Source organism: Rhinoderma darwinii, chromosome 3 (assembly GCF_050947455.1).
Source record: "Rhinoderma darwinii isolate aRhiDar2 chromosome 3, aRhiDar2.hap1, whole genome shotgun sequence".
In the NCBI taxonomy this organism is placed as follows: Eukaryota; Metazoa; Chordata; class Amphibia; order Anura; family Rhinodermatidae; genus Rhinoderma; species Rhinoderma darwinii.
Genome location: NC_134689.1, coordinates 300,452,535 through 300,475,851, shown reverse-complemented (window position 1 = coordinate 300,475,851; position 23,317 = coordinate 300,452,535). Strand labels below are relative to the sequence as shown.

The 23,317-nt window shown below is 41.5% G+C and overlaps 1 protein-coding gene across 3 annotated transcripts in view; it reads right to left on the bottom strand.

Annotated features, from left to right (window-relative positions):
- Positions 1-724: 724 nt before the first annotated feature.
- UNC45A (unc-45 myosin chaperone A) overlaps positions 725-23,317 on the bottom strand; it is a 47,047-nt gene continuing 24,454 nt past the window's right edge. The window contains exons 13-21 of one of the 3 annotated variants that reach the window (XM_075858126.1): positions 22,890-23,030; positions 22,658-22,785; positions 19,746-19,812; positions 18,756-18,869; positions 15,500-15,615; positions 15,261-15,378; positions 13,470-13,625; positions 8,278-8,505; positions 725-6,643 (exon numbers count right to left, since the gene is read on the bottom strand). In XM_075858126.1, the coding sequence (XP_075714241.1) occupies positions 6,623-6,643; positions 8,278-8,505; positions 13,470-13,625; positions 15,261-15,378; positions 15,500-15,615; positions 18,756-18,869; positions 19,746-19,812; positions 22,658-22,785; positions 22,890-23,030 (1,089 nt within the window). In that variant the 3' untranslated portion in view covers positions 725-6,622. Of the gene's footprint in view, positions 6,644-7,815; positions 8,506-13,469; positions 13,626-15,260; positions 15,379-15,499; positions 15,616-18,755; positions 18,870-19,745; positions 19,813-22,657; positions 22,786-22,889; positions 23,031-23,317 lie in introns of those variants that run through there. The other 2 variants (XM_075858127.1, XM_075858125.1) reach the window with 2 other exon arrangements.

The following is a 23,317-nucleotide window of genomic DNA, read 5'->3' as shown; positions in this document are numbered from 1 at the left end:
TTCTAGGAGATTACTGATACATAGAAAAAAAATATTTATTTAAAGTCCAAATATGATGTATTTGGAATAATGTAATTGATTTACTGGACAATTGGAATAATTTTCCATGGTGTAACACACCATGACCCCTCCCCCCAGGTACATAAGTTGTCAGCAAAACAAAAAACCTGTTAAATATTTGAATCCCACTCCTCCATACATCTGACACCCACTGTTTATGGAGTGGGCTCAGCCTATGAGCCAGATCCATACTTCCCCTTGATGGCTGTAACATACTGTTATGTCACATGTTGCCAAGGGGTTAAAGGAGTATTCCCATTTATGACAATTATGGCATAAGCTGTGGATGTGCCATAGATGCGAGTCCCACCTCTGGCTGGGTTTTCCAAACACGCTGTTTTCGGAGCTCCCCATAGAAGTTACGGAAACAACATAATACAGCGAGTATGCGGTCTCTGTAGCTATGGAAACCGCAACTTCCACTTAGATCCGTTTCACAAATGTATCTGGAAAACTCTACTGCCCAGCGACAAGGGACCCTGTTCTAGAGCTAGGTGCAAGTCCCAGAGGTGGGACTTTTATCGGACACTTATGGCAGATCCTGTGGATATGCCATCAATTTCCAACATGGGGAAAACCCCTTGGACAACTAACACAGAACACATATGGTCTCGTAGATATTGAAGACTGTAATAAAATAAACAATTGAATACATTTGTGGCAAATTGATTTAATCTAAAATAATGACAAATAAATTATCCATGAGACAAACTTGTTCTGCTTGTATAAAAATAATGGAATATAAATAAGCAGTGCATGGAAACAAAAACAAACAATTGAAAACGAAAACAAAGTCAAATGTTGTTATCACTAACATAAGTTGTGTACAACTATGAGACCGTATGAAGGATCGCATATCCGCTGTAAATGTAGTCCAATTATTTCACATACAAAATGTTTATTTTATACAGAATTCAAGAACGGGTGTGTGCGGTGCGCAGCGTATGGCCTGTCAGACTTGTTCTGTGTAGCAGCTATTATAGAGGGAACACCCGATTGATTCCCTTCCTCCAATCACCGCAAAACAGACAATCCCTTTCCAAAAAATGTGGGGGAAATAAATGGCCTGTGCCATAGAGTAAAGATTCATTTTTAAGCATACACTAACACAAGTTTTACATAATGCTTTGTTTTGTGTATTCATTTAACAGTACAGTGTATTATTCTGCAAGTGAAGTTATCAGACATTAAAAGGCACATTTATTTACACACATTTTTCCATTACAAATCAGATCCATTGGAACATATTAAAATTATAGCAAGAAAACAGTGATTCTTTGGCTGGGTTGACACAGTTTTTTTGCAGGCAGATTTTGCTGTGCCTGCACGCCGATTTTGGCAGCGTCTTTCGCCCGTGGCAATTGAGTGCCGCGGGCAAAAAAACACCACAAAACACGCTTTCTCTGCCTCCCATTGAGGTCAATGGGAAGTCAGAGACGTAAACGGCCGAAAATAGGGCATGTCGCTTTTTTTCCCCGCGAGCCGGTTTTTCCGCACGCAAGAAAAAAAAAACACCACCTCCTATTGAAATCAATAGGAGGCTTTTTCGGACGTTTTTTGGCGCGGTTTCCAGATCAAAAAACTCAGTGTGAACTGACCCTTAGCCAAAACCCCATAGAGAATAGCAGGGTGGTGATTGTCAGCAATATACTCGATTTTTCCTGCAAGACTAACCTATTCTAGCAAAATATCTTTGTGTGTAAACAGTCAACCCAGATCATTCTAATATCCACAGCATCACAATAAGGATACAATCTGCAAGTGGAAACCCAGCTTAAAAAGTCATTATTTTCATTAATCAGTGAAAACTGTACAGACGTAGGGGTCTTCATATAGCCGAATTTTAGCATCCATATTACAGCTTCAAGCCCCTCCCCCTCACGAATTCAAGTGAACCGTACTTAAAGGCTATGTACACCTTTGAAAGTTTTGTTTTTATATAAAAATTTCAACAGTGTGATTGGTGCAACTTTATAAATAGTTTTTATCAAAAATTATTTTTACTTTTTGAGAGAGCAACTGTATCGTTCGCTATGACCTGAATCAGTCAGTCCTGCAGACCTGACAGGTTCAGTGTCAGCGGGTCCTACGTGTCTCTGACACGCAGGATACACCTTTAATCTATCACATCTAAGTTATGAACTTAGATGTGATAGATAACAGGCGAATCCTGCGTGACCCCCCCCCCCCCCCCATCACTGAACCAGTCAGGTCCACGGGACTAACCGATTCAGGTCATAGCGAACGATACAGCTGCTTTGCATAGAGAATACAGAGCAGCTGTATCTCATTAAGCCTCATTCACACAGCCACGCACCATATGCTGATGACACATGGACCTTTTGCGTGCGCAAAACAGACATGTCCGTGTGAATAAGGCCTTAGGGTATGTTCACACGCAGTGACCAAAAACTTCTGAAAATACAGCTCCTGATTTTCAGACGTTTTTGTAGAAACTCGCGTTTTTCGCAGCGTATTTTACGGTCGTTATTGGAGCTGTTTTTCAATGGAGTCAATTAAAACCGGCTCCAAAAACATCCCAAGATATGACATGCACTTCTTTTTCGTGGGCGTCTTTTTACGCGCCGTATTTGGACAGCGACGCGTAAAATGACACCTCGTCAGAACAGAACACCGTAAAACTCATTGAAAGCAATGGGCGTAACGGAGCAGCTTTTTCAGGCGTAAAACGCCCAAAATTAAGGTCTGAAAATCGTGTGAATAAGGCCTTAGGGTATGTTCACACACACACACACACACACACACACACACACACACACACACTACGTCCGTGATACGCATGGACCTATGTTAGTGAATGGGGCTGTTCGGACTGTCAGTGATTTTCACGCAGCGTATGTGCGCTGCGTAAAACGCACGACATGTCCTATACTTGCCCGTGTTTTGCGCAGCACGCACCCATTGAAGTCAATGGGTGCGTGCAAATCGCGCTCGGCACACTGAAGCACTTGCGGGTGCCGTGCGTGATTCACGCAACAGTAGTAAAAAGAATGAATGAAAACACAAAATTACTTTCTGCTTTTATGTTTTTAAACATAAAAACAGAGTGTCACAATAATGGCGGCTGCGTGAAAATCACGCAGCCACGCACCATATACGGATGGCACACAGCTTTTGCGTGCACAAAATGCAGACACGCTCGTGTGAATAAGGCCTTATACTGCGTATTTTCCACATCAGAATCAGTTGCAGAAAATCCTTAGGGCAGGAACACACACACAGCGTGTTCAGGGTGGAGACGCTGCATCAAGCTGCACAGTGTATCGGCCCTGAACACCGCAAGCCGTCCGAAAAACCGCACCACATAGCGCCCGGAAAAAAACAAAAACGTTCATACTTACCCCCTCCCTCTCTTCTGTGCGTAGTCCAGCCTCCTAGGATGACATTGCAGGCAATGTGACCGCTGTAGCCTGTAATTGGCTGCAGTGGTCACATGGGATGAAACGTCATCCCAGGAGGCTGGACTGGAGAAGAAGCGATGAACTCTGGGAAAGTATACGTTTTTTTTATTTCGCTTATACTTGCGACATTTGCAGCGGAATCACAGTGATTCCGCCGCAAAAATTGCAACACACTCCATTTGTTGCGGGTTTAAGCACCCCATTAAATTCAATGGAGAAAACCCGAAACAGAAGAGCAGCGATTCCACAGCTTTAATTTACATACTTTGGGTGATAAAACCGCACTGCATGTCAATTTATGTGTTTTTTTCGGCTGCTTTTTTCTGGGGGGGATGAGATTTGTTGAAATCTCATCGACACCGACTTTCCCCAGGTTCATGTCTTATAGTGAATTTTATCATGTTTTTAGGACAAACATTCGGTGCCGATTACCCCCTTAATGACCGGGCCTATTTTGGCCAGTTAAAGAGGCTCTGTCACTAGTTTAATACTTCCCTTCTCCTACCCAATCTAATAAACGCTTTGTTGTAGGTAACTACTGTTTTTGTGTTTGTCAATAATAAAAGTTTAAAAAAAAAACAAAGTTCTGATCATTTTTACATTTATGCTAATTTTTTGTAAGAGCCCAACTGGGCTTTTTTTCTTTTTTGTATAGAAAAAAGTGTAAGACGCTGACCAATCCGCATAATACACTTCTCTTCATTCATGCCCGGCTTTATTTACAGCGCAGCGTGATGGAGATGGGAGGATCAGGAGGATGAGGATGATCAGGAGGATGAGGATGATCAGGAGGATGAGGATGATCAGGAGGATGATCAGGATTATCAGGAGGATGAGGATGATCAGGAAGATGAGGATGATCAGGAGGATGAGGATGATCAGGAGGATGAGGATGATCAGGAAGATCAGGAGGATGAGGATGGTGATGATTAGGAGGAGGAGGATGATTAGGAGGATGAGGATGATTAGGAGGATGAGGATGATCAGGAGGAGGAGGAGGAGGATCATGGTCCTGGCATGGCTGGAGCCAATGTCACTTAACACTTGTTAAGTTTATTGTTTGAGTCATTCTAATCGCAGTTAGGGGGGGATTCACACGAGCGTGTATTCGGTCCGTGCGGGCCGCGTGGTTTTCACGCGGCACGCATGGACCAATACAAGTCTATGGGGCAGTACAGACAGTCCGTGCTTTTTGCGCAGCGTTTGTCTGCTGCGCAAAAAGCGCGACAGGTTCAATAACTCTGCGTATTTCGCGCATCACGCACCCATTGAAGTCAATGGGTGCGTGAAAATCACGCGCACCACACGGAAGCACTTCCGTGGGACGAGCGTGATTCGCGCAACAGCAGTGAAAAGGATGAATGAAAACCGAAAAGCACCACGTGCTTTTCTGTTTCCAAGCATCCAAACGGAGTGTCTTTGCGAGGAGCGAACCCCGACAACCGAGGCAAACTTCACCGGGTTCGGCCAAACTCGTTTTGGCCGAACCCGGCAAAAAAATTTCCGGTCCGCGACGTCGGGAGAGATTCACTGTGCATGGTGCTGAAAGAGTTAAACTGTTTCAGCACCATGGACAGTGACTTGCGATCCCAAAACACATGAACCTGTAAAAAAAACCGAAGTTCTAACTTACCGATTACTCCTGTCTCCTTCCTGCAGTCCGACCTCCCGGGATGACACTTCAGTTCAAGTGACAGCTCCAGCCAATCACAGGCCAAGCACAGGCTGCAGCCAATCACAGGCTGCAGCGGTCACTTGGACTGCCGCGTCATCCAGGGAGGTGGGGCCCGATGTCAAGAGAGGCGCGTCACCAAGGACGCGTCACCAAGGACGCGTCACCAAGGCAACGGCCGGGAAGTTCTCGGTAAGTAGGAACTTTATCTTTTTTTTTTACAGGTTTTTCGCTGTTGTGTTCGGCATTCACTGTCGAGGGTGCTGAAAGAGTTAGCTCTTTCAGCACCTTGGACAGTGACGGGCGTTGACAAGCCTCATCTCTATGATGCCGGCTGCGCGAAAATCACGCAGCCGCGCATCAGACACGCATGACACACGCAGCTGTCAAATGGTTTTTGCGCTCGCAAAACGCTGCGTTGTTTGCGCGCGCAAAAACGCAACGCTCGTGTGAATCTGGCCTTATACCATCTCTGTATCTAATTTTATTCAATAATTAAATTTTATTACAGTTTATCCATAAAAAGGTGGGTTAACTTGCTAAATGGTTTTATTTTAGGGATTAATATATCATTATAGGGGTAAAGCACTGAATACTCTCCTTCTGCTCACATAGCATAAGAATGAAACAACAGCCTGGCTGCCTGCAGTCGTTACTAGGGGAACTTACTGTATACAGTTCAATGTATAAATAATGTACAGAAAGCTCCCCTTAGGCCTAGTTCACAGAGTTTTTTGGCGCAGCTTTTGACACGGAAACCCTGCCAAAAAACGTCCGAAATTGCATCCAATTGATTTTAATGGGAGGTGGATGTGTTTTTTTTTCCCCACGATGGGAAAAAAAAAAAAACAGTCGTGGGAAAAAGAAGCGTTATGCCCTTTCTTCAGGCGTTTCCAACTCTGACCTCCCATCTGACATCAATGGGAGGCAGAGAAAGCAGCCGAACGTCGCAAAAACGTGGAAGAGAAAGTGCAGGAAGGTCAAAATCTTGAGGCAAATTTTTCTGCCTGCAAAAAACTCCATGTGAACATGCCCTTAGTGAGGAGTCAGAAGTATACCATTTAATTAGGTCTGTGCAGTGTACTTGGAACCCTGTCAGAAAAATGGATTTACAAACGCTATAAAAGATAAATTTGGACACATTTAAATGAAAAAATGAAATGGTGTTCAATGCTGCAGTTAATGTAATGGGTATGTGCACGGGGCAAACAATCTTGAATATAATAAATCGTTTTGTGTCTACAGCTCCTATGCAGACCTAGGTCTCTGTTTGATTACACACTACAAACAAAGCCTGTGTGCAGACTGATATGGACTTACCTCATCTTGCTAATGAGTAAATATTACATAATGGAATGCCTCAATGAAGATAAACGGATCCAATATTTGGCCAATATCACGCCGGAAATGTAATGGATTAATTGTCCCTTTCCTATTCTACAGCGCTGTTATCCTGGAGATGCAGAGTTTAGAAATAAGCAGGTCTTTTCTGCAAACCAAAGCAACACCTAAAAGTTATTTATATCCATGAATTATTACTGAACCTTGATAAATAACCTAGATGGTAAAGCAGCATGAAATGCCTTTATGTGCACAAAACTGCTTGTATTAAGTTATATTAGATAAAAGTACAGAATCAATTTAGAGGAAAAAATTCAGTGAAAATAAAAAGTACAATTGTAAAAATAAGGTCACATAAGGAGGAAAATGTTGCAAGATGTGGCGGTATTTGTAGTGCTTTACAACAATATTAAGACTTGTATTTGTAAACCATTCCACCATGGAAAACATAGTTGTGATTTGTGAGCCACAAACAGTAAAATGTTTACCCCCATGATTGCAACAAAACCTTTCCACCCTCAGTTTTTGGTCATCCACTTTCGTTTTTCTGGAGTTAGTCTCTGGAAACAGACTTAAATGCTATGTAAACCTTTGAAAGACAATTTCTTTTAATTTATTTTTTATAAAAAGGTGTATCAGTGTGTTTGGTGCAGCTTTATAAATACTTTTTATAAAAAATTACTTTTTAAGATATAGCTGCTCTATAGTCTCTGATTCAGTGATTAGCGCTAGAAGCTGCTGCTCTGTATAGTCAGTCCCACGGACCGGACAGGGTTCATTACTTAGATGTGATAGCTTACAGGTGGATCCTGCATGTCAGACACGCAGAACCCGTCAGGTCCGCGAGACTGTCAAGTTTAGTGAAAAGAGTTAGATACAGCTGCTCTATGTAGAGAATACAGAACAGCTGTATCTAAAAAAGTAAAAATTATTTTTAATAAAAAGTATTTATAAAGCTGCACCAAAAACACAGATACACCTTTTTATTAAAAAAAAATAATAATTGCCTCTTAAAATGTTTATAAAGCCTTTTAAGAGGTTTTTCCATGTTGGACATTTATGGCATTTGTGGGACCTGCATCTATCTCTAGAACGGGGGCCGTCCGTCCCATCTTGCTCAGCTCCCCAGCCACTGTCTGACAAGGTGGTCGGAAGTTACAGAAACAGTCAAGCTCGCAGAGCTATGCTTTTTCCGTAACTCCCATAGAAGTGAATGGGAGTCCTAGAAACCGTGTAGCACAGCGAGCTATGCTGTATCCAGAACTCGGGAGCTCTGAAAACAGCAAGGCTTGCTGTGCTACACGGTCTCCGTAACTCTCATTCACTTCTATGCGACATATGGAAACAGTGTAGCTCAGCAGTTTCCGTAACTCCCGACCACCTCATCAGACAATGGCAGGGAAGTAGTGGGAGAAGATCCTATAAAAGAATAGGATTAGGGGGCCCCTTTCTAAAGTTAGGTGCGGGTCCCAGAGGTGGATATGCCATAAATGTCCAAAATAGGATAACACCTTTAATAAAGCTGGAATGATCGAAGTCGTTTTCTGGTTTTATGTAAAAAATAGCTATTTGTATATTAGTTATGCAACTTTATAATATACTTTGGATTTTTAATGCGGAGCGGTTTTCAATATCACTACTTGCTGTCAGTGTATGGAATCATTCAAGCCACATTTCTGTGTAGAATTTTAGAAGCATAAACCAATGGGGAGTCTTGAAGACTTTGGAGAGCCCTTAGTCAGACTCGGCAGTCTGGTTGGGTTTAATAAGTCCATACTCAACTGCTTTGTTTAAACACTCTTGTGCAGCTCGCGCCACAGAACGTTTCTTTTCTTCCTCCTCGTTTTTTGCAAGAACGGTAAGGATTTCAAACATCTCACTCTCCATCAACTTCTCTGCCAACGCCTTGTCTGCAGTCGTCATGTTCAAGACTACAATAGCACCACGATGCTGGAGTTCTGTGTTCTCACTTAGAAGCAGGGCCTGGAGAATCTCTAACCAGTGGACAGTCTGCAATGAGAAAGTTCAGGTATGTTCACAGATCAGTATGGAGGCTGCAATGCATACAAGGCACAAATTCACTATTTTCTAGACATGTGTGGATTAAAAAGCAGGAACAAATGAGAGTGCTTAGGTATGATGCACGATGTATGCAGAACTTTTCCAAAGACGTGATGTATGTAACAAACATATCCATCAATGCTTATCACGTGAAAACCCCTTTAGTTTACCGGTCTAGCATAATTAGAAAAATGTTAATCATAGGTAAATACACAAATAGGCGAAAGAAGATAGATTACAAAGATTCTACCTTGAGGTCCTATTACACGGCCCAACATGGGTCGTGAAAATGAGTGCAGATCAAGATCGGTGATCGTTTGCTGCTTTTACAAGAATCAATGATTGGTTATGTATGGGGACGAGCGATCGTTTCTACGATTGCTCGTCCCCATACATTTCCATCATGTCGGCAGCAGGGAGATGTGCTGCTGACAACGATAATATTTATTGCTGAATAAACGACACAGGGCAATGATCGGGAAAACAAACAATCATATGAATGCTCGTTCCCGTTCATTTGCCGTTGTAAAAGGGCCTCAACATTTGCTGACCGTGTGAGTCATAAGCGTAGATTCAATTTCAGCCTAAACATTAGACCCAATTACTCTCCAGTCTTAGCTAAAGATTTTAACGCAGAATCTACAGTAGATTATAAATGTCACATTACTCCCAGACAAAATCAATGAACACCACAGACACTAATGCAATAACAGGAACATGAAATGCAGCAAATCAATTTCATGGTTACGGTCAGTCAGATTTATCACCGGGGGGGATGCCGGACCTGTAATGTTTTTTTTTTATGTTCTCCACAACTAATCCATACTAGTCTAAACACAAGTAGCTCACGTATAAAGTTACCATTTGTAATCCTAGCGCTGCTCTGCCCCTTCTGCTCACACATGTTCTGAGTGCATTAGATAATACTCCATATGTTACACGGTGGAAGAGCTAGAGCTACATTCCTGATGACAACTCTAGCGTGCTTGCGATCATCATGACCAGATTAAAATAAAACGTCACAATATATTTGATGTGTTAAAGCATTATATTGTCTTTATGCAAGAATAGATGTCCATTACCCCCAATATCACATAGAAGCATTGCCTTGTGAAGCCCTGAAGCAGTGCCAAGCTATGAATGTGATTGTTATTACTTGTAGCAACGTCAATGCCTACCATTCAAAACACAACATACAGTGGATAGAGAGAACACTCCGGGTAAAAGAGAGGAGGGAAAAATAAAAGACAACCTTCTAGACCAGACTTGTTTGAGAGAACCACCAGTCTAGAAGACCATTTTTCAATGCAGTTTTGGCTTCCTTCACATATCCGTTAGGGCTCTATTCTGACGTTCCGTCTGAGGTTTCCGTCAGAATAGAGACCTGACGGACACAAACGGAAACCGTTACCATTGATTTCAATAGTGACAGATCTGGTCCCAATGGTTTCCGTTTGACTCAGTTGTGCAAGGGCTCCAGGTTTTGGCGGAATGAATAGCATAGTCGAAAACACTATTGATTCTGTCAAAATGACTGAAGCCTTGCACAATGGAGACAAACGGAAACCATTAGGACCAGATCCGTCACTATTGAAATCAATGGTGATGCAAACCTATGGTTTCCGTTTGTGTCAGTCAGGTCTCTATTCTGACGGAATCATCCTACGGAACGTCAGAATAGAAACCTAACGGATATGTGAACGAAGCCTTAAAAAGACTTTACTATATACTATCACTGAAACACTGATAAAGAAAAGGTGTGCCAAAAATATTACTGGCCAGCAAGACCTCTTAAAAACATACATTTTATTACCCTTTAAAACTAAAAAGATCCATAAACCACCAATTTCCATGAACTCTGAAAAGTATTACAACATTGCCCGTGACAGTTGACGTGGGGTACCAAATCAAAGTTTATTATGGGGCATCATGTCATCTCGCCAACCGGGTATTACAAATAGAAAGGACCAGGATCTAATTGATGCATCCAGGGTCCTATCAATACTAACTTCTGACACTAATGTGACTAGTCATTAAAGGGATTGTCCACTTTCTGAAAACTGATGACCTATCCACCAGATAGGTCATCGTTATATGATCGGTGCGTGTCTGACATCCGGACCCCACACTGATCCGCAACTCCGGCTGCTTCAGTGCACCGGATGTTTGGAACGGGATGCAGTAGTTGGAGCCAGAAGCAGAAGGCTCCGACCACTACATAGCGGCCAGTCGGCGGAACTGCAGCTCTGCTCCTATTCACTTTAATAGGAGCAGAGATGCAATACTGCAGCTCGACCGCTATTCTTTGACCGGGGCCAACTGCTTCCGGCAACATCGTCCGACAGCCAGAGTGACGGATTGGTGCGTGGTCCGAGAGTCGGATACGTACCGATCATATACTGATGACCTATCCGGTGGATAGATCATCAGTTTTCAGAAAGTGGAAAACCCCTTTAACCCTAAGGCTGGATTCGCACTTAGCCTAAACGTGGCGGAAAATCCACAGCATTTACACTAGCAGCAAATTGAAGGAGATTTAAACAAACCTTATCCACGTGCTGTGGGGGCAAAAAATCAGCTGAGAAAACATTCATAAATTGACCTGCAGGTTTTTAATTCGCAACATGTAAAATTTATGCTGCAGAATCACTGCCCTTTTATTGCATGTTTTTCCTATTTAAAGAGGCTCTGTCACCAGATTTTGCAACCCCTATCTGCTATAGCAGCAGATAGGCGCTGCAATGTAGATTACAGTAACGTTTTTATTTTAAAAAAACGAGCATTTTTGGCCAAGTTATGACCATTTTTGTAGTTATGCAAATGAGGCTTGCAAAAGTCCAAGTGGGTGTGTTTAAAAGTAAAAGTCCAAGTGGGTGTGTATTATGTGCGTACATCGGGGCGTTTTTAATACTTTCACTAGCTGGGCGCTCTGATGAGAAGTAACATCCTCTTCTCTTCAGAACGCCCAGCTTGTGACAGTGCAGATCTGTGACGTCACTCACAGGTCCTGCATCGTGACGGCACCAGAGGCTACAGTTGATTCTGCAGCAGCAACAGCGTTTGCAGGTAAGTCGATCTTACCTGCAAACGCTGATGCTGCTGCAGAATCTACTGTAGCCTCTGCTGCCGATGTGGCCGTCACGATGCAGGACCTGTGAGTGACGTCACAGATCTGCACTGTCAGAAGCTGGGCGTTCTGAAGAGAAGAGGATGATACTTCTCTTCACAGCGCCCAGCTAGTAAAAGTATTAAAAACGCCCCGATGTACGCACATAATACACGCCCACTTGGACTTTTACTTTTAAACACACCCACTTGGACTTTTGCAAGCCTCATTTGCATAATTACAAAAATGGTCATAACTTGGCCAAAAATGCTCGTTTTTTTAAAATAAAAACGTTACTGTAATCTACATTGCAGCGCCTATCTGCTGCAATAGCAGATAGGGGTTGCAAAATCTGGTGACAGAGCCTCTTTAAGTCAATGGGAGGTAAAAGCTGCAATAAAACAGCAAATGTTGCCATTTCTGCAACGGAAACGCTGCGATTCTGCCCCCCCCCCCAAAAAAAACCCTTAAACGTAATGAAAAAAATGTCCATACTTATCCCCCCCTGGCGTTTCCTCCCATGTGACTGCTGCAGCCAATCACAGGTTTTACCGGTCACATGGGCTACAGCGCGTATCTGACCTGAGTTAGCATACCTTAATAGCATAGCAGCGTAATCGCCCTGAAAAGGGCGGCCCTGCACAGGAGCCTCCTGCCCTAACACACCCTAGCGTATAATCAAAAAGGTGACTAGCAACCCATTACCAATAGCCAAACACATATTGCATTAAAAACATGGGGACAATATCAGTCCTTAAAGAAGGTAAATGTAAGAATTCTAGTTAATTAATAAGGCACTCAGGTAAATCTGTATAAAAAGTACAGCAATACGTAGCCCATAGATGACGGTGCACCAAGCAGACTTACCGTTCCTGGTATATAGAAGGACATCCAGTAGGTGAGGAGCTAAGTTTTTAACTACACACAGGGGAAGGAATTTATTAAGACGGACGTTAATATAAAGAAAGATGGAGTAAAATGCACCTAATTTATTAAGAAGCGCATCTCTGCCCATCCGTGCACCAGAAAGTGGAATCTTTTGAGCAATAATGCAAATTATGGTACATTTGTGGTGCCGTTGTAGGTCCCGCCCTTCAGCTAAGCTCTGCCCACTTATTAGAAAAGTGCCGTGAGCCCTTGTGTGCTATTTGCAATTTTTCTCCGCCACAACACTTCTGTAAAAAAGTTTTAAGAAATTCCACCCAGTCTATCTCATGCATTGTCGCTCTAAGGGTATGTTCACACGACAGCGTCCGTAGCGGCTGAAATTACGGGGATGTTTCCGCCTGAAAACATCCCCGTAATTTCAGCCGTAACGGCATGTGCAGGCGCTTGAACGCCGCGTCCATTACGGACGTAATTGGCGCTGCTATTCATTGGAGTCAATGAATAACGGCTCCAATTACGGCCAAAGAAGTGACAGGTCACTTCTTTGACGCGGGCGTCTATTTACGCGCCGTCATTTGACAGCGGTGCGTAAATATACGCCTCGTGTGAACAGACAAACGTCTGCCCATTGCTTTCAATGGGCAGATGTTTGTCAACGCTATTGAGGCGCTATTTTCGGACGTAATTCGGGGCAAAAACGCCCGAATTACGTCCGTAATTAGTGCGTGTGAACATACCCTAACACCCCACAAGTAGCCTGAATAGATACATGTATAAAAAAAAAATATAAGGCTCTTGCTATTAGGTGAACATACCCTGAAGATGAAAATGGGTTTAAAAAATCTCTGGATTGATATGTACTCTTTGAAATCGGTCCACATTAACATTACCATTTTGTCACATTTCTCAAGTCCCTTACCACTTGTGTAACCCTCTGGCAAATCTTTGGCTCCAAAGAAGTCAGCATCGCAAGAGTTCCAGCTGCGGCACGGCGTAGACGCTCATCATCCTCACCACTATACAAAACTATCAATTTCAATCGATCAGATCCCTCTAACATGAATAGTTCTTGCACCTAGGGAAAGGTCAATCATTTGTATATTACGTCTATGAAAAATACTAATAGGTCGATTTGATTCTTCTATAGCATTGAATAAGACAAATTACTGTTACCTTAAAGGAAAACAATTATCGCCTTTGTTTTTATTGTACCGATCTTAAGCTTCATTATATTTTCATCTCCATTTTTGTCTAAAGCTTAATTCAGAATTCTGAGATCAGATGACCGCTACACCATTATAGCCATTCTTTTTTTGTCATATATCTGACAGCAAAATCCACATAAACTGCTGTCCGTTTCCAAGGGCAACATGCAGTATTTTAAAGAGAAACTCCATGTTAAGACTAAATAATAGATTACATAGCACTATTTCTATTTTTGCAGATGACACCAAGCTATGTAATATAGTTCAGACTATGGAAGATGTTCATGAATTGCAGGCAGATTTAAACAAACTAAGTGTTTGGGAATCCAGTTGGCAAATGAAGTTTAATGTAGATAAATGTAAAGTTATGCACCTGGGTACCAACAACCTGCATGCATCATATGTCCTAGGGGGAGCTACACTGGGGGAGTCACTTGTTGAGAAGGATCTGGGTATACTTGTAGATCATAAACTAAATAACAGCATGCAGTGTCAATCAGCTGCTTCAAAGGCCAGCAGGATATTGTCGTGTATTAAAAGAGGCATGGACTTGCGGGACAGGGATGTAATATTACCACTTTACAAAGCATTAGTGAGGCCTCATCTAGAATATGCAGTTCAGTTCTGGGCTCCAGTTCATAGAAAGGATGTCCTGGAGTTAGAAAAAATACAAACAAGAGCAACGAAGCTAATAAGGGGCATGGAGAATTTAAGTTATGAGGAAAGATTAAAAGAACTAAACCTATTTAGCCTTGAAAAAAGACGACTAAGGGGGGACATGATTAACTTATATAAATATATTAATGGCACATACAAAAAATATGGTGAAATCCTGTTCCTTGTAAAACCCACTCAAAAAACAATGGGGCACTCCCTCCGTCTGGAGAAAAAAAGGTGCAACCTGCAGAGGCGACAAGCCTTCTTTACTGTGAGAACTGTGAATCTATGGAATAGTCACCGCAGGAGCCATAACAGCAGGGACAGTAGATGGATTTAAAAAAGGCTTAGATAATTTCCTAGAACAAAAAAATATTAGCTCCTATGTGTAGAAATGTTTCCCTTCCCTTTTCCCATCCCTTGGTTGAACTTGATGGACATGTGTCTTTTTTCAGCCGTACGAACTATGTAACTATATGTATTTTGTAGAATTTCTAGACAATGTACCAGCCACATCATGGATGATAGTTGATTGTGTTTTTGGTTTTTTTGTGACATTCTATCACATGAAAGCTCATTATTATCACTTTTACAAGGTTTCCAGCATCTGTTCCCTTCCCTTTTTCCCATCCCTTGGTTGAACTTGATGGACCTATGTCTTTTTTTCAACGGTACTAACTATGTGACTATGTACATCACAATAATATTATTAACATAGTAAATGGAATAAGTTTATCCTGTGAGTAAAAAAAAACAACAAAAAAAAAACCAAAACAAACATGGGAAAGGCTGTACTTGATAGACCAGGGTCTGTTATCAACCTACAGAATTCTATGTGTCATCCTTACCTCTTTACTCATTGCCAGGTTGCACATACACTCAGTAGCAGCAACACGAATCATTTCATGCTCTTCAAACATATAACCCTCAATCATTGGGACGGCTTTCTCCTTTATGATCTTACCTCTGCAGAACATATTGCAAACCATTAATAATTTGTCTATAAAGTGCTATCACTCACAATGTATCATCAGTTCAACACAAAGTCTGTCCCTATGACCAGGGATTAGTTTGACATATTACCCACCTCAGCCTTTCACCGATCCCTGAAAGATTTGTTAATGCCATCAGTGACTCAAAATTCTGCAGGCCTGTGCGATTAAGGTGAAGTAGGCTGATCAGGGGTCGAATAACCTCATAAATCTGTTGGAAAAAGGAAAGTGGATGATGAGGAATAAATAATGATATCAATAATTGATATATATAATAATTGATATCAATGGTTGACGGAAACCTAGCTAATGGTTTCTGTCCGTCACCGTTGTGACAGGGTTCCGTTATTCTTGACAGAATAAATAGCAGTCGACTGCGTTATTGGGTCCGTCAAGAACAACGGAACCCTGTCACAACAGTGACAGACGGAAACCATTAGCTAGGTTTCAGTCAACACGGAGTTCAATGGTGAGGGAAACGGAAGCTGAGGTTTCCATTCGCCTTTCCGCTGAGGAGTTAACCCGATGGAAACATCAGACTGAACCCCTCAGCAGAACACAGACGCGGATGTGAACACAGCCTCATGAAGACAACTCCTGTCCATATGCCATTTTAGGGAATATGGATGTCAAAGATCTTGGTGGTAGTAGAAAATATTGAAACAAGATCCGCAACAGGGGGTATGTAAAAGTTGCTCCTGTTCTGGCAGACTTGAGACGTCCATCTAACACATTTGAACGACTGCCATGCAATTCTACATTTTCCCTGCAGTAGCCACAGGAGGAAATGCCTGGCTGGCCAAGGCTTCGGATAAGACGTTTAACCCCTTCCTGACCACCCCACGTAGATTAACCGGCTGCAGCACTGATCCTTGTGCCTGCAGCCCGTTAATCTACGTGTGCTCCTAACAGAGCACACAGACACCCCGCAGCCCAGCATCTCCCAGTACAGGCGGCTACTAGCAGCCTTAGTACTGGGGGAAAACATCGGGTCGGATCAATAGTGACCGCCGCATTTAAGTTGTTACAACAATATCGGCACCCAGCTACACGATTGCGGGGGGCCGATTGTTACAATGGCAACCCAAATCCTAACAAAGGCTTCCGGTCTGCGATCTATGGAAGGCGATTAGGTGTGAAACGGACAGGTATTATAACAAGGGTCCAAGAATTAGGTCTTCAAGTCCCTAGTGGGACTAAAAGAAAAAAAAAAAAGGTACAAAAGTGAAATTTCAAAATAATAACATTAATAATTGCCCCTTTTCCCTTATAAAGCCCTTTATTATAAGAAAAACAAACTATGCAAAATATAATGTAATTTATCCCGCACGGTGACCGCCATAAAAAAAAACAACAACAAAACGATACCAAAATCGCTATTTTTTGTCACTTCAGCTCCCAAAAAATTGAATAAATAGGGATCAAAAAGTCGCATGTACCATGGTACCAATAAAAACTACAGTTTGTTCCGCAAAAAACAAGCCCTCACACAGCTTTCTGGATGGAAAATTAAAAAAAGTTGTGGCTCTTAGAATATGGCGACACAAAAACGACATTTTTTTTTCAAAACCGTGATTTTATCGCGCAAACACCGTAAAACATGAAAAACCTATATACATATGGTATCGCCGTAATCGTATCGACCCGCAGAATAAATAAAATATGTAATTTCTAGCGCACGGTGAACGCCGTAAAAAAAAAAAAAAAGAATAAATGACAATAGAAGTTTTCTCGGCATAATTACATTCAATTCAGCAAAAAACCTATGGGATCAAAATGCTCACTATACCCCTATATAAATTCGTTTTAGGGCTGTACTTTCCCAAATGGGGTCACTTCTGGGGGATGTCCACTGTTTTGGTCGCTCAGGGGCTTTGCAAATGCGACATGACACCCGAAAACCAAATAGTGCTCCTTCGCTTCTGAGCCCCGCCGTGTGTCAAAACAGCAGTTTATTACCACATATGGGGTATTGTCGTAATCAGGAGAAATTGCTTTACAAATGTTGGGGTAGATTTTCTTCGTTATTCCTTGTAAAAATTGATAATTTCTAAGTTTTATCGGAAAAAAAATTAGATTTTCAATTTTTACAGACGAATTGCACTCAATTCAAGAAAAAAACCTGTGGGGTTAAAATGCTCTATACCACTTGATAAAGTCCTTGAGGGGTGTAGTTTGCCAAATGGCATCTTTTTTTGGGGTGTTTCCACTATTTTGGACCCACAAGACCTCTTCAAACCTGACATGGTGCCTAAAATATATTCTAATAAAAAGGAGGCCCCAAAATGCTCTAGGTGTCCCTGTTGCTTCTGAGGCCGGTGCTTCAGTCCATCAGCACACTAGGGGCCACATGTGGGATATTTTTAAAAACGTCAGAATCTGGGCAATAAATATTGAGTTGCATTTCTCTGGTAAAACATTGTGTGTTACAGATTTTTTATTAAAACTGATTTTCTGCCAAAAAAAAGAAATTTGTAAATTTCCCCTCTACTTTGCTTTAATTCCTATGAAACACCTAAAGGGTTAAGAAACTTTCAAAATGCGGTTTTAAAAACTTTGAGCGGTGCAGTTTTTAAAATTGGGTAACGTATGGGGGTTTCTAATATATAAGGCCCTCAAAGCCACTTCAGAAGTGAACTGGTACCTATAAAAATAGGTTTTTGAAATATTCTTGAAAATGTGAGAAATTGCTGCTAAATTTCTAAGCCTAGTAACGTCCTAGAAAAAAAAAAAAAAAAAAAAAAGGATGTTCAAAAAACGCTGCCAAAATAAATTAGACATATGGGAAATGTTAATTAGTAACTATTTTGTGTGGTATTACTATCTGTTTTACAAGCAGATACATTTAAATTTAGAAAAATGCCAATTTTTGCAAATTTTCTCTAAAGTTTGGTGTTTTTCACAAACAAATACTGAACTTATTGATCACATTTTTCCACTAACAAAGTACAGTATGTCACGAGACAACAATCTCAGAATCGCTTGAAAAAGTAAAAGCATTTCGGAGTTATTATCACAAAGTGACATGTCAGATTTGAAAAAAATCGGCTGCATCCACAAGGCCAAAACAGGCTCAGTCCTGAAGGGGTTAAGCAGGTAGGGCACAACATTGCTCTTGCATTGTTGGAATATCATATCTGTAGAGGACCCCATTGTTATTTAGTAATCTACACAGTCAGTGCTCAGGTCTGAAGAAATCGGACTACTTTTTCCTCTCTGTCCAGCAGTCAGAAATAATATACCTCACCATGAGGGGAGCATCTCACCGTTTTTTTTTTTTAATAATCTGAGTATATAGCAGATTATTTGATGTGCAGACCAATCCTTTGGATGTTGTCTGCGGGTACTTACCCGTTCACCGGGAAATGCAATTTCAGGGTTAGAGGTGATCGTTATCTTAGCCAGTGCTTGTGCTGCTTTGGTTTTTCCAATTTCCGTTCCTTCTAAAGCCAATGGTATTAAGGCCTGCAACAAATCAGAAGATTCCAAATACTTTATGGAGTAGCGGAGCATAAACCAAGGAAAATGTGATAACATGGATATAATGTCACATGACACAATATGGTGGAGATGGGCCTATCTCTTATATTAATATTAAATGGGTTGATCAGTTGGCACTTATAAGGGTCCCTCCGGCATCAGGATGAGCTAAAATTCTGTAAGTCAAGTGTAGCTAAACGTTTGACAAACTTCTGACAAGTCATAGTGACATGTCAGAAGTTTGAATTGGTGGGGGTCCTAGCACAGAGACCCCCACCAATCGCTAGAACAAACTAGCTGAAGCGCTAGTGTGAGCGGTCAGCTGCTTCGTGTCTGTTTGGCTTTTTCCGTGAATAAATGTACCAGTGTACGGACTCAATAGAAAGTCTATGAGCCCGTGCTCCGATACATCGGCTTTCCGGAAAAAGCCGAGCATACACGAAGCGGCTCAGCGCTTCAGCTGCTTCGTTCTAGCGATTGGTGGGGGGTCTCAGAGCTCGGACCCCCACCAATTCAAACTTCTGACATGTCACTATAACATGTCAGAAGTTTGTCAAACGTTTAGCTACACTTTAATTTAACCCCATAGTCCTCTCTAGTCCGATTTTAAATTTTGTTTTGCAACATTTTAAAATATTTTATTCTGGGAGTACTCTTCTTCTTTATCAACTATATTTGCCATTAGTTGGTTGACAACTTTTGGGGCATCTTTTTGAAAACGATATTAACATTTTCTAACAAATACAGTTAGCACCCCAGATGTAGCCTCACAGCCGGCATATTGTTAAACCCTCAACATATTCAGAAAGATTAACATACCGTCTATTCCCAGTTATTTTAACTAAAGTCAAAATGTATTACCTTTCCTCCTCCTTGAGCTACAACATTTCCTCGGTCTTCAGATTTTTCCACCAAAGCCAAGAAGACCCTAGAGGGAAGAGAACAGTATTCATGTATTTATTTTTTAAGAGCAAACCTATTCTGTGTGGACAAAAGAGGTTTAAAGAGGCTCTGTCACCAGATTTTGCAACCCCTATCTGCTATTGCAGCAGATAGGCGCTGCAATGTAGATTACAGTAACGTTTTTATTTTAAAAAAACGAGCATTTTTGGCCAAGTTATGACCATTTTTGTAGTTATGCAAATGAGGCTTGCAAAAGTCCAAGTGGGTGTGTTTAAAAGTAAAAGTCCAAGTGGGCGTGTATTATGTGCGTACATCGGGGCGTTTTTAATACTTTTACTAGCTGGGCGCTGTGAAGAGAAGTAACATCCTCTTCTCTTCAGAACGCCCAGCTTCTGACAGTGCAGATCTGTGACGTCACTCACAGGTCCTGCATCGTGACGGCCACATCGGCAGCAGAGGCTACAGTTGATTCTGCAGCAGCATCGGCGTTTGCAGGTAAGATCGACTTACCTGCAAACGCTGTTGCTGCTGCAGAATCAATTGTAGCCTCTGGTGCCGATGTGGCCGTCACGATGCAGGACCTGTGAGTGACGTCACAGATCTGTTGTGCAGGTCATAGAATAGAATATATAATGGCAGTTTTCTACCACATTGTGTTTGGCAACGTTTGCCATTGTATTTAAAAGCAGCACGGTTTTTAAATCTAGGGCTGCTTCAGGAGCAAGAGCTCTTGAGAAAATAGTAAAGCACATGGGGGGAGATTTTCACACGCCAGTTTAAAAGCATAATAATAGGTTTAAGTAAAATGAGTCTAATTTAATAAATTCCCGTTGTAATTAACGCCAATTCCTTTTCATAGTAAAATTGTCGTTTTGCGAATTGCCATGTCGCCTTTCACAAAGCACTGCTTTCTTTTTGTTAAAATGGTGTGAGCGGTGCAAATGCTGCAAAAGTTGCAATTTTTGTGCAAAATTTTGATTTTTGAGACATTTCTTTGCCAGAAAACTGGCGTCCAATAAAAATTACAATTAAAGAACTAAAAGCCGGTTATAACAGAACTCTGATTCAAGAGCAAAATATTTTTTAAACAGGTTTTCAGCCTCGGTGTAAAATATAATGATTCAATTCACTAAATGCAAGCGGAGATCTTCCCAACAGTGTGGGAATTATGCACAACATACAGGGGGAGATTTTTCAAACAGTCTAATTACAATTTTGTGTGGCAATAATGAATGAAGGAACACAAGAAGATGGCATTATTAGAAAGATAACTTGGTCTGATGAAGCCAACTTCAAACTTTCAGGCTGGTTAACTGTGTTTATTGCTCAACAGAAAACCCCCTTTGCAACAATTGAAGAACAGTTGGATCTCCCTAGGGTTACAGTTTGGGCGGCCCTTTCATGTAAAGGGGTAATTGGATCTATCTTCTACAATACAACGGTTACCTCAGACCTGTACCTTACATGCTCCAAGAAAATGTAATACCACAATTGTAGTTGGAGCATGAAGATTAAGACTTCTATTTTCAGCAAGATGGAGCCCCTCCTCACTATGCTTCAGCGGTGCGTCATTTTCTTGACGAAAAATTACCCAATAGGAGGGTAGGTAGATGAGGCACGGCTGAATGACAAACTCGTTTACCAGATTTTACCCCGATGGACTTTTTCTTACTGGGAGTTATCAAAGATAAGGTATATTCAAGAAAACCACGCTTGGTTGATAACATGATTCAGTTCATATAAGAAGCATGCCAATAAATGAGTGCCAATAAAGAACCTTGTGCCCAAGTGTGCTTGAGTGTAAAAACTAGATTACAGCAATGTGTAAATAGTGAGGGCCGCCAATGTCAGCATATAAGAAATTGTACTTAATTGTTAAGTTATTGTATAAAATACTATTTAAACTGTATACCTATTATATTTACCTATTATTTAAACTGTATACCTACTTATGCACGCCCCTGTATATTATCTTGCCATTCTAAAATGAATAAGCTTCATTAAAGAGGCTCTGTCACCAGATTTTGCAACCCCTATCTGCTATTGCAGGAGATAGGCGCTGCAATGTAGATTACAGTAACGTTTTTATTTTTAAAAAACGAGCATTTTTGGCCAAGTTATGACTATTTTCGTATTTATGCAAATGAGGCTTGCAAAAGTACAACTGGGCGTGTTGAAAAGTAAAAGTACAACTGGGCGTGTATTATGTGCGTACATCGGGGCGTGTTTACTACTTTTACTAGCTGGGCTTTCTGATGAGAAGTATCATCCACTTCTCTTCACAACGCCCAGCTTCTGGCAGTGCAGATCTGTGACGTCACTCACAGGTCCTGCATCGTGTCGGCACCAGAGGCTACAGATGATTCTGCAGCAGCATCGGCGTTTGCAGGTAAGTCGATGTAGCTACTTACCTGCAAACGCCGATGCTGCTGCAGAATCATCTGTAGCCTCTGGTGCCGACACGATGCAGGACCTGTGAGTGACGTCACAGATCTGCACTGCCAGAAGCTGGGCGTTCTGAAGAGAAGTGGATGATACTTCTCTTCAGAACGCCCAGCTATTAAAAGTAGTAAACACGCCCCGATGTACGCACATAATACACGCCCAGTTGGACTTTTACTGTAAACACGCCCAGTTGTACTTTTGCAAGCCTCATTTGCATAAATACGAAAATGGTCATAACTTGGCCAAAAATGCTCGTTTTTTAAAAATAAAAACGTTACTGTAATCTACATTGCAGCGCCTATCTGCTGCAATAGCAGATAGGGGTTGCAAAATCTGGTGACAGAGCCTCTTTAACATAAAACAGGAAAAAAAATTCCTGTCTCATATTTTGAAATGTCTGATAAAGCAGAACGAACATGAATTACCTTGAAATCAGTTCCCTCGATGATTCGGTTAATGCCGGGCTTTCATTCTTCACCATGCACGCTAGAGCAGATACCACACCTGCTGCCAGGAGTTTGTGGACCCGCGCCTCAACAAATTCTTTCTTGTCCTAAGATTGTGCAGCAACATTTTTTGTTACATTATGCATGTGACCAACTTAGTGTACAGAAATATAAACAAACATTGTCAGATAGAGCTGGTCGCGCTCCTTACCTTAGGGTGTTCCTCAGGAACATGCTGCTTTGCATACTTTGCCAGCTCCAACATTTGTGCGTCTATTTCCTCTCGGTCATAGCTGTTTGTAAAGTTTACGAGGGTGGATGCAACCGCAAAAATTACAGTCTTGTCCTGTGACTAGAGAAGGAAACATATGTTTTACGTTTCTGGGAAAAATAGTCATTTGCAGTACTTTTATCCCTAAATGTAAAAATCCCTGCAATTAATCAACCCCGGCCCCCCCAACCACCTGATCGAAGACAATGGTTATTTCACAGTCACTAGAGAAACAATTCTTTAGATTTTAATGCAGTTTTTTATTTTTATTTCTTTAAAGCCAAACACATATCTGGTCTCACCCCATTACTAGAACAATCACCACATGAGGGTCGCATCATTTCTTTTTTTACCTGTGTTTTATATTT